General features: G+C 43.6%; 1 protein-coding gene across 3 annotated transcripts in view; it reads left to right on the forward strand.

Moving 5' to 3' along the window:
• The first annotated feature begins 6405 nt into the window (after positions 1-6405).
• Positions 6406-12037, forward strand: part of malrd1 (MAM and LDL receptor class A domain containing 1) — a 132443-nt gene continuing 126811 nt past the window's right edge. For all 3 annotated transcript variants that reach the window (XM_029661494.2, XM_029661495.2, XM_029661496.2), the window contains exons 1-4: positions 6406-6787; positions 8514-8648; positions 8826-8914; positions 9016-9177. In XM_029661494.2, coding sequence (XP_029517354.1) covers positions 6613-6787; positions 8514-8648; positions 8826-8914; positions 9016-9177 — 561 coding nt within the window. In that variant the 5' untranslated portion in view covers positions 6406-6612. The remainder of the gene's footprint in view (positions 6788-8513; positions 8649-8825; positions 8915-9015; positions 9178-12037) is intronic.

Genomic DNA, 12037 nt, shown 5'->3' on the forward strand with positions numbered 1-12037 from the left:
CATCCCGGGACTTAGTCGGGGTAAAAGAAGCAATGGCATCAAAGCAGTGAATAATGTACCATCTCCAAAACAAACGGAGTGGAAACGGAATGCAAACGCTCTTCCCTTTTAATACATTCTAATTACCAGGCTGTCTAAAGGCAGCAGGATGGAAAAAAGCTATTATGAAGACGAATGAAGAGTCAACAGGACTTAGCTTTGGTCTGTTTTCCCCTTCTCCTTTGTTGCCCATAAATATGAATTTCTCTGTGAACCGTTGTGTAGTTGGCTCAACAGACACGGTAATCAGTTTCCCTGCATCTGCTGAATGGGAATGTTGCTCCAGTGGTTCAGGAGAACGGCAATGGACATTTTAGAGCCTTTTGCGAGGCCAGTGTTTTTAAAAGGTTCTGGTGTGTTGTTGCCCATGTCGTTGTCTGTATATCGGTATTATTTTGCCACTATTTTCATGTGAGTTCTCTTGTAGGTATGATTTTAACGTTTCATATATCAATGTGTGTATGTTGTAGCCAGGCCTACCTTGTCTGTCCCTCATGCACTATTGTGCACCCGTATTCACGTGATTTCTGTCTATGGACTCACCACTATATAACTGGCATGCCATTACAGAGGATGGGTGCATCTCAAATTGCACCCTTTTCCCTTCGAAAAGTTGTGCACTTTAGGAAGTTCCTTTCCAAAACGCTATATATCCATATTCAGAAATATTGGTCAATTTGATTAGATTTTTTAAAGAATTTATGAAAGAGATTGGTGTGCTTTTCACTATCCTAATCATGGCATGGGGTTGTTCAATGATAGACGTATTTGTTTGAAATCTATCACCTGATGGTTTAATTTCAGAGATACAATCAGTTTTTTTTGCAAAATGCTATCTATCCACCTCACTCTCAGAGAAATAAGTATAAGTAGACAGTCAAACGTAACAAATAACTACATTTGTAATAAAGAACTGTACAAATGATACAATATACAATAAATAGCCAAAAGCATATGATATTCCTGTGGGGACTTGCTTCCTGTCAGCCACAAGAGTATTAGTGAGGTCAGGCACTGATGTTGGGCAATTAGGCCTGGTTCGCAGTCGACATTCCAATTCATCCCAAAGTTGTTTAATGGAGTTGAGGTCAGGGCTCTGTGCAGGCCAGTCAAGTTCTTCCACACCGATTTTGACAAACCATTTCTGTATGGACCTCGCTTTGTGCACAGGGGCATTGTCATGCTGAAACAGGAAAGGGCCTTCCCCAAACTGCTGCCACAAAGTTGGAAGCACAGAATCGTCTAGAATGTCATTGTATGCTGTAGCGTTAAGATTTCCCTTCACTGGAACTAAGGGGCCTAGTCCGAACAATGAAAAACAACCCCAGACCATTAATCCTCCTCCCCCAAACTTTACAGTTGACACTATGGATTTAAGCAGGTAGCGTTCTCCTGGGTTCCACCAAACCCAGATATGTCAGTTGGACTGCCAGATGGTGAAGCATGATTCATCACTCCAGAGAACGCATTTCCACTGCTCCAGAGTCCAATGGCGGTGAGCTTTACACCACTCCAGCCGACGCTTGGCATTGAGCATGGTGATGTTAGGCTTGTGTGCGGCTGCTTGGCCATGCGGCTACTTGGCCAACCCATTTCATGAAGCTTCCCACGAACAGTTTTTGTGCTGACGTTGCTTCCAGAGGCAGTTTGGAACTCAATAGTGAGTGTTGCAACCAAGGACAGATGATTGTTACGCGCTCTACGCTTCAGCGCTTGGCGGTCCTTTTCTGTGAGCTTATGTGGCCTACTACTTTGCGGCTGAGCCATTGTTGCTCCTAGATGTTTACACTTCATAATAACAGCACTGACAGTGCCTTCGTAAAGTATTCAGACCCCTTGACCTTTTCCACATTTTGTTACATTACAGCCTTATTCTACAATGGATGAAATCATTTCTCCCCCTCATCAATCTACACCCAATACCCCATAATGACAAAGGAAAAAGTGTTTTTTAGACATTTTTGCAAATGTATTGATAATAAAAAACTGATATCACATTTACTTTTTTGAAGCTGCTTTGGCAGTGATTACAGCCTCGAGTCTTCTTGGCACATCTGTATTTTGGGAGTTTCTCCCATTCTTCTCTGCAGATCCTCTCAAGCTCTGTCAGGTTGGATGGGGAGCGTTGCTGCACAGCTATTTTCAGGTCTCTTCAGAGATGTTAGATTGGGTTCAATTCCGGGCTCTGGCTGGGCCACTCAAGGACATTCAGGTTCTTGTCCACTTGCCACTCCCGCGTTGTCTTGGCTGTGTGCTTAGGGTCATTGTCCTGTTGGAAGGTGAACCTTTCATCCCAGTGCTCTGGAGCAGGCTTTCATCAAGGATCTCTCTGTACTTTGCTCCGTTCATCTTTGCCTTGATCCTGACTAGTCTCCCAGTCCCGGCTGCTGAAAAACATCCCCACAACATGATGATGCCACCACCATGCTTCACTGTAGGGATGGTGCCAGATTTCTTCAATATGTGATGCTTGGCATTCAGGTCAAAGAGTTCACTCTTGGTTTCATCAAACCAGAGCATCTTGTTTCTCATCTTCTGAGAGTCTTTAGGTGCCTTTTGGCAAACTCCAAGCAGGCTGTCATGTGCCTTTTACTGAGGAGTGGCTTCCGTCTGGCCACTCTACCATAAAGCAGTGGTGGGAAAAAGTACCGTATTGTCATACTTGAGTAGAAGTAAAGATACCTTAATAGGAAATGACTCAAGTAAAAGTGAAAGTCACCCAGTAAAATAGTACTTGAGTAAAAGTAAAAAGTATTTGGTTTTTAATATACTGAAGTATCAAAAGTATAAATATTTTCAAATTCCTGATATTAAGCAAACCGGTCAGCACTATTTTCCTGTTTTCTAAATAATGGATAGCCAGGGGCTATCTCCAACACTCAGACATAATTTACAAATGAAGCATGTGTGTTTAGTGAGTCCGCCAGATCAGAGGCAGTAGGGATGACCAGGGATGTTTCTTTATGAATGCATAAATTGGACCATTTCCCTGTCCTGCTAAGCATTCAAAATGTAATGAGTACTTTTGGGTGTCAGGAAACATTTATGGAGTAAAAAGTACATTATTTTCTTTAGGAATGTAGTGAAGTAAAAGTTGTCAAAAATATAAATAGTAAAGTACAGATACCCCAAAAAACTACTTAAGTAGTACTTTAAAGTATATTGACTAAAGTTCTTTATGCCACTGCCATAAAGGCTTGATTGGTGGAGTGCTGCAGAGAAGGTTGTCCTTCTGGAAGGTTCTCCCATCTCCACAGAGGAACTATAGAGCTCTGTCAGAGTGACCATCAGGTTCTTGGTCACCTCCCTGACCAAGGCCCTTCTCCTTGCTCAGTTTGGCCAGGTGGCAGCTCTAGGAAGAGTCTTGGTGGTTCCAAACTTCTTTCATTTGAGAATGATGGAGGCCACTGTGTTCTTGGGGATCTTCAATGCTGCAGACATTTTTTGATACCCTTCCCCAGATCTGTGCCTCGACACAATCCTGTCAATTCCTTCGACCTTATGGCTTGATTTTTGCTCTGACATGCACTGTCAACTGTGGGACCTTTTATATAGACTGGTGTGTGCCTTTCCAATCAATTGAATTTACCACAGGTCGACTCTAATCAAGTTGTAGAAACATCTCAAGGATGGTCATTGGAAACAGGATATACCTGAGCTCAATTTCGAGTCTCATAGGGTCTGAATACTTATGCAAATTATATTATTCTTATTATTTTTTTAATACATTTGCAAAAATGTCAAACCTGTTTTCACTCTGTCATTATGGGGTATTGCGTGTAGATTGCTGAGGGGGGGAAAAAATGTAATACATTTTAGAGTAAGGCTGCAACGTAACAAAATATGGAAAAAGTCAATACTTCCCGAAGACACTGTACAGTTGACTGGGGCAGCTCTAGCAGGGCAGAAATTTGACAGACTGACTTGCCGGAAAGGTGGCATCCTATGCTGGTGCCACGTTCCAAGTCACTTAGCTCTTCAGTACAGGCCATTCTACTGCCAATGTTTGTCTATGGAGATTGCATGGCTATTTGCACTTTTTTTTTTACACCTGTCGGCAACGGGTGAGGCTGAAAGAGTCGAATCCACTAATTTTAAGGGTTGTCCACGCTCATTCAATTGAATTAGTATTAATCAATAGAGTAATGAGCTATGTATGTAAAACATGTGCTTTTGACATTTTAGTCAGTTAGCAGATGCTCTTATCCAATTTGACTTACAGCTAGTGCATTAATCTTAAGAATGCTAGGTGAGAGAACCACATATAGTAAAATATACATTACACGAACATTCCATTCCAGCTAAACAATGGATGTGTAGTGTTTTGCAAAAAAACATTTTAATACACACCCTAAAATATATGAATTAAATCTGAGAACAGTCATATTTTACACACACATGAAGGTACCCATAAGCAATCATTTCGGGGGGAAAAACACAAATGTGGAGGTAGAATTTTGGAAATAAACTCTTCATATAGGGATAGGGTGCCATTTGGGACATACTCGATGACAGAAACAGAGGTCAAAGGTGCCTGTGCTAACATCCTTAACAGACTGGTTGCAAATGAGAATTCAATCATACCTAGGTTTTAATATGTACCAGACACTGGGCAAAGACGATTGTTGCCATACTTTGACAAATGGTTGCAGTGGTTCCCCCAGCCCTGTGGACCTAAATTAGATGTTTGTTTTTTTTAAACTTAGGTCACTTACCATGGTGCAGCAAGTTGACCTCTCTCTCTTGCTTGTGAAGGTTAATTGATTCTCGGGAGTTACAAATTCATAAACTGGAAAAGAGAGGGAGGAAGAGAGAGAGAGAGAGGGATGGAGGGAGGGAGGGGAAAGATACCTGGACTCAATTTCCAGATGCTGGCCTAACAAGAGAGTGTGTGGAGGAATCCCGTGTTGTGGTTTAATCAACCGTTTGTTGATTTCATCAATTGCTTCACCTCAAAGTGTCTCATTTTTTACAGAAGAATACACTTGAAAGCACATTACGAATTTTAAGACACTTCATCCGTGCGTTAATCTGTGCGAAGATGCACTGGAGGAGAATGAAGGTAACTAAATCCCCAGTCTACGCCAACCCATCTGGATAGAATGCATTCAAGTTAACCGCCAATTGGTGTTTTGCATAGAGGATACATGACATCGTTTCTACGAATATGAACACTGACTGCTTGTAGTTAAATGTATCCATTGATGAAGTCCAACTTTACTGACCGTAAATGAGCTCCATGGCTCGTTTGGGCAGTTAATGACTTCTTCTGCTGACGATGGCAATTAATTATGCTTAGATTAGACACCTCCGCTACACTGTATTGCCATTCTGAGTTTCTTCCTGCAAAAGAGGCAAATAATTATGTCAAGCTGTTTTGCTGTCATTGGCAACTTTCACGGGGGACGGGTCATTTTGAAATGGCATTTTTGTACCCCCGCCCCCCCAGTTGTATCAGTGGAATGTGATACCGAACAAGGCACGTTGTGCTCTAGGTCCATGTGGACATTTTATGTATGGGTGGTCCCGGGAATCAAACCCAGTGCCCTGGCATTACAAGCGCCATGCTCTACCAACTGTGTTACACGAAATGAGTTTGACACCTCTGCCCTATATAGTGCACTACTTTTGGCCAGAGCGCTAGGGGAACAGGGTATCATTCTTAGTTCCAGCGAGCTGTTGATCGTCCCTCTTGTCCCAGCGTTGATTTCATTTGGGCTCCTGGCCCCTTGTAGCCGTCTGCCGCGTGTACATCTGAATGATATCCTTTACTTATTGATTCATGTGAAATGAAAGTATGTTTGAACATACATTTGTAAGTACGAGTGGCCCTGTCGGGCAGAACTAATGGTCCTCTTTCACGCAGTTCTTATTTCCATGGAGAGTTCATCTCTCTCCTGTGTTGTGCTACAAAGCCCTTAGACATATAATTGGTTTGTGGTAAATGTCCTTACCTGGACCCCACAGCGTGGAAAGTGTACTTTCTAGACTTGGGTTGCAAGTAGCCTAGTGGTTAAGAGTGTTGGGCTGGTAACTGAAACGTCACTGGTTCAAATCCTTGAGCCAACTAGGTGAAAACACTGCCGATGTGCCCTTTAGCAAGGCACTTAAAATGAATTGCTCCTGTGAGTCACTCTGGATAAGAGTGTCTGTGAAAGGACAAATGTAGATTATGTGCAAGGCGCTAGCGGTCTTCAATTGCACTGACAGCGCAATAAATACAAAACATCCTATGCAAATGACTAGAGCTTGAAAAATTGTTGAGAGGGAAACATTTGACCACTTACATTCTGTAAGGCTTTTATTACAGCCACAGGGACAGCCTTATACAGTCCCAGACTCAGGTACACACACACAGGCCATTGAGTAACAGTCATAAAAGCCATTTATTGACTAGGAACAACAGCTGGAAAACGCGTTCGCTTTCAATCTAAGTAAACTGTGACTCGCGAGGGGCTACTTTTGTAGTGTATTTTACTTGTTCTTTTGTATAAAAAAAATAACATGGTTTTATGGAAGTGAAGGGTGAGCGTGTGATTGTGGACTAGCCTGAGTATTGGAATAACCTACCTGATGACTTTACTGCGGAGGCCTCTGTGCCTGCTGGCCTGCTCTCTGCTCTGTGTCTCTGTGTGTGCTGGGACCTGCTGGCCAGGAGAGTTTACATGTGAACAGGGCTGGTGTGTGTCTGAGGACCATGTGTGTGACTTCACTGACTACTGTGGGGATGGCAGCGATGAGAGAAATTGTGAGTATACAGCTCAATGAGTCAGTGATTTACATTCACAGTTTGTCTTTCCGTTATTGTTGATTACAGACTACTGTTGAATCGTTGATTATTCGGCCAAAGAATAAACCACTAATTAGGGGGTGTGTGTATGTAAATTTGATAAGATTAACGTTCTGAGATTATGCGTAAAACCTACATAACATGTAAAAGTAGCCTCCATCTTTGAGGGGACACAGATAAAGATGATTTGATCAGAGATTGTATGTGCTGTGTCATGACTGTCTTACCAAACAACACTTCAAACTGAACATTATGAAAATCAAACCCTGTGTTCAGTTTGCTCAATCTAAATACAGTCCTACAGAAGAGAACATGGCACTGTCCAAAAAATAATTTTAACTGTGAGCTGAAAAGATATTTGAAGAGTTCTTTGATTGTCTTTTTGACGATATTTGTCCCTTCAGATATGAAAAACATGAGGTTTTCCACGCTTCGTTCCTAGAAACCTAGAATCATCTCTATCTCAGAGCAATTTAAATTCTTAGTGTTCATCACATAGATAGATAGTCCTTATTTCACAGTAGACCTATAAACAGGCTTTAACGTATGTCGTCGGAAGGAGACCAAGGTGCAGCGTGGTAGGCGTACATTCTTTTATTTAAATGTTCCACCAAGAACAACAATGCACCGACCGAACCGCTTCATCGTGCACACTACATGCACTCAAACAAAGACAAGATCCCACACTGAAGGAGGGCAAAAGGGCTGCCTAAGTATGATCCCCAATCAGAGACAATGAAAGACAGCTGCCTCTGATTGGGAACCACACTCGGCCAAACACAAAGAAACAGAGAACATAGAATTCCCACCCAAATCACACCCTGACCTAACCAGACATAGAGAATAACAAGGATTTCTAAGGTTAGGGCGTGACACAGGCTCATGTTTATGGAATATATATATATATATATATATTAAAAATTACCATTATATGGTCACATGAAATGGGGGAGAGATGTGTATTCAAATGAGGAGATTTCCTGTGCTTTGCGCCAATGGAAATGCACAGAATGTTTACCACATGCACATGTTCTAACACCTAGGCTGGCGAACCACATGACTACCTAGAGTAGCCCTAGTAAAGACAGACAGACAGCTCAATATTTATGGTACTAGTCCTACACTGCTTCAGCTCCATGCATTCCAATACGGCTGAGTCCCAAATGGCACCCTAGTCCCCTAAATAGTGCCCGCCACGGTAGTCACTAGAACGAAATGGGACAAGGATATCCCTGCCTGCCAAACCCTCCCCTAACCCGGATGACGCTGGGCCAATTGTGCGCCGCCCCATGCGTCTCCTGGTCGCTGCCGGCTGCGACAGAGCCTGGACTCAAACCAGGATCTCTAGTAGCACAGCTAGCACTCTCGATGCAGTGCACTCGGGAGGCCAACACCGCAGTTTTGACGTAGGGCCGTAAAGTAGCACTTTAGGGAGCATAAGCAGATCTGCTAAACAAATGGTTCTTTATGATGCCTACAATACAACCTACAGTGGAACCCTGCACCTCAGAGGGCTCTTAAACTACTATGTCGTCTATGGGGCTGTGGTCAAAAGTAGTGAACTACTGTATATAGGGAATAGGGTACCATTTGGGGGACAGACTCACGGTGTCCAATGGCCGACCTGCTGTGTTCTGTGTTTATGAATGTTCTTGGTGGTTATAATATTTTTTGGGGGGTGAAGGTTCTGGATACACTAGGTGTGACTTTGAGCAGGGGTTCTGTGACCTGTTACCCAGCTCGGAAACACACTTAGGATGGACCAGAAGAACAGGGTTCAACACCACCGGACCCAAACACGACCACAACAACCAATCAGGTACCGCAATGATGAACTCAGAATTTTAGAAGCTAACTTGGATAAATGATTTAGGCCATTCTGGAACATGATGCACAGATTTGCCAACTCCAAATACACGAGCACTCAAGAACATTGGACATTTTATAAGATTCTTTCTAGTTCCTTTTACTATCTCTCTCTCTCTCGCTCCTCCAGCTCATTACCTGGCTCTGTGGCCTGTAACAGGAGAGACAGCACAGGCTTACTTGAGGAGTCCTGTGTTCCTGCCCTCAAAGACATGCTGGGTAAAACACAGCTTTAATAACACCCGTTTAATCCTGCCATTGTGTTAACTGGCTGTCACCCTCCTTTACTGACATGCCACATGTCCTCCCCTCTTCTACAGGTGACCTTCTATCACCATGTGGGGGTGGTGAGTGGGTCTTTACAGGTCCTGACCCAAAAATACCCGCTAGGTTGGAGCCACTCGGCGTGGAACCGGTCAAAAACACCGGCACACACATGGCTACGGACAGTGATACCTTTCACCAGTGCTCACCAATTCCAGGTCTGTATCAACCTGCCTCACAACTTTCCTCTGTCATTCACAATCACAAACCATACAGTTAACTGGCTGTACCGTTTGGTAGGTCATATACTGCATGACCAAAAGTATGTGGACACCTGCTAGTCGAACATCTCATTCCAAAATCATGGGCATTAATATGGAGTTGGTCCCCCCTTTGCTGCTATAACAGTCTCTACTCTTCTGGGAAGGCTTTCCACTAGATGTTGGAACATTGCTGCGGGGATTTGCTTTCTTTCATCCACAAGAGCATTAGTGAGATCAGGCGCTGATGTTGGGCGATTAGGTCTGGCTCGCAGTCGGCATTCCAAATCATCCCAAAGGTCTTCGATGGGTTTGAGGTCAGGGCTCTGTGCAGGCCAGTCAAGTACTTCCACACCGATCTCGACAAACCATTTCTGTGTGGACCTCGCTTTGTGCATAGAGGGCATTGTCATGCTGAAACAGGAAAGGGCCTTCCCCAATCTGTTGCCACAGAATAAAAAAAAACACAGAATCATCTAGAATGTCATTGTATGCTGTAGCGTTAAGATTTCCCTTCACTGGAACTAAGGGCCCTAGCCCAAACCATGAAAAACAGCCCCAGACCATTATTTCTCCTCCACCACACTTTAGTGTTGGCACTATGCATTTGAGCAGGTAGCGTTCTCCTGGCATCCACCAAACCCAGATTGGTCCGTTTGGACTGCCAGATGGTGAAGTGTGATTCATCACTCCAAAGAACGCAATTCCACTGCTCCAGAGTCCAATGGTGGCGAGCTTTACACCACTCCAGCCGACGCTTGGCATTGCGCATGGTGACCTTAGGCTTGTGTGCGGCTGCTCGGCCATGGAAACCCATTTCATGAAACTCCCGACTAACAGTTCTTGTGCTGACGTTGCTTCCAGAGGCAGTTTGGAACTCGGTAGTGAGTGTTGCAACCGAGGACAGACCATTTTTACGCGCTTTAGCACTCGCCGGTCCCTTTCTGTGAGCTTGTGTGGCCTACCACATCGCAGCTGAGTCATTGTTGCTCCTAGACGTTTTCACTTGACAATAACAGCACTTACAGCTCTAACAAGGCAGACATTTGACGAACTGACTTGTTGGAAAGGTGGCATCCTATGACAGTGCCACGTTGAAAGTCACTGAGCTCTTCAGTAAGGACATTTTACTGACAGTGTTTGTCTATGGAGATTGCATGGAGGTGTGCTCAATTTTATACCTGTCAGCAACGGGTGTGAAGTGGTGTCCACATACCTTTGCGCATATATAGTGTACATGCAACCATCAATTGGATTGCAGACATCACAGATCAAGAGCTAACTATCTTGTCGAATCCCCGAGCTGGCAAGGTAAAAATCTGTCATTCTGACCCTGAGCAAGGCAGGGTTCCCCGGGCACCGAAGACATGGATGCCGATTATGGCAGCCCCCCCGCACCTCTCTGATTCAGAGGGGTTGGGTTAGATGCAGAAGACTCATTTCAGTTGAAGACATTCAGTTGTGCAACTGACTAGGTATCCCCCTGTCCCTTTGTCTCTGTTTGTGGTTTTTGCATGTAATTGTCATTTTTGACCGTTGAGGCATAAAGCTGTCAGGTATAGCGTGTAGCATTAAATGGGGGTCCAGAGCCTCTTAGATGGTTCTGACCCAAATGGACTCTACTCTAGCCATCTGGACTGAGTTGAAACCTACTAATAGTGTCCTCCTCTGCTCTACAGACACAGACCGGGTCTCACCACCCTGTTGTCTGGTCCCTCACCCCCTTCTGTTATCTTTGTCTCGGCCATCTGCTACAGGGACTATCCAGCTCCACATCTCCACAGCTCCAAAATGGCTGAATGATTCATGTAATAGAGGTCAACTCTGCTTGTATGCTGACGCTCAGTTTCACTTTGAGACGCAAATTCATTTTCCGATCATACAGTACATGTCAGGCGATTCAGTTTGATGAAATTAGAGTTTTGAATTATATCGACACAGCGACTTGGAATGGAATCTGTCCAATGATCTGTCCGTCAGGATGAGGGTGATATGCAACATGCATCATCAGTCTCTTGTTGACAGAAATATGAAAGGTTGAGTCATAGCATAATGCTGATGTGGGTATGACACAAGCCATTGATTCATGTAGTCATAAATCAGTCCTAATCAGATGAGTTGTAAAAAACTCCACTGTGGAAGATGTAGCCTGTGGACTTTGAACAGAACAATGGCGAATTAGGCTGATAGCGGAGTCAGGAAGAGAGATAAAGGTTTGGTCAGATGAACATAGTCCTAAGATGCCTTAGCTAAGTGCACTATTAACCATACACAATGGTGGACACAAGTGCGCATGAACACCACACATACACAGTGGCATGTCCATAACATTTTTGAATAGGGTGGTCAAGGTGGGGCACAGACCCAGTCGAGGGGGAGGCAATAACATTTTGAACCTTAATCGATGGAGGGTGGAATTTTTGTTCTATATAATTATGATGTTTCAACACATGAAATGCTTCAGCATAGGTTTGGCCACCCCTAAACTTTTCCTCTTCAAATAAATCATAAATCAATTCCAAAAGTCTTGTTACAGTGCTTGCACTCAAGGTCAGGATTTTATATAAGGGAATTAGCATACAGCAGTAAATCCACTGGAAAGTGCCATCCAGAGTGCAAATTATACCGTGACATTCGGGAGTCTCTTTTTCATGGGACCTCCCATATATGGTCTATATAGTAAAGACACATCATTTAACTGTAAAAATGTATTACCTTTTAATGTGTCATTAACACAACCAGTCATAATGTTTTTTATCTGGTTGTCAAACAAATCACTTCAAAAGGAGATTAAGTAGGTTACCTGCGCACGTTCGTG

Source organism: Oncorhynchus nerka, linkage group LG6 (genome assembly GCF_034236695.1).
Source record: "Oncorhynchus nerka isolate Pitt River linkage group LG6, Oner_Uvic_2.0, whole genome shotgun sequence".
NCBI classification, from domain to species: domain Eukaryota; kingdom Metazoa; phylum Chordata; class Actinopteri; order Salmoniformes; family Salmonidae; genus Oncorhynchus; species Oncorhynchus nerka.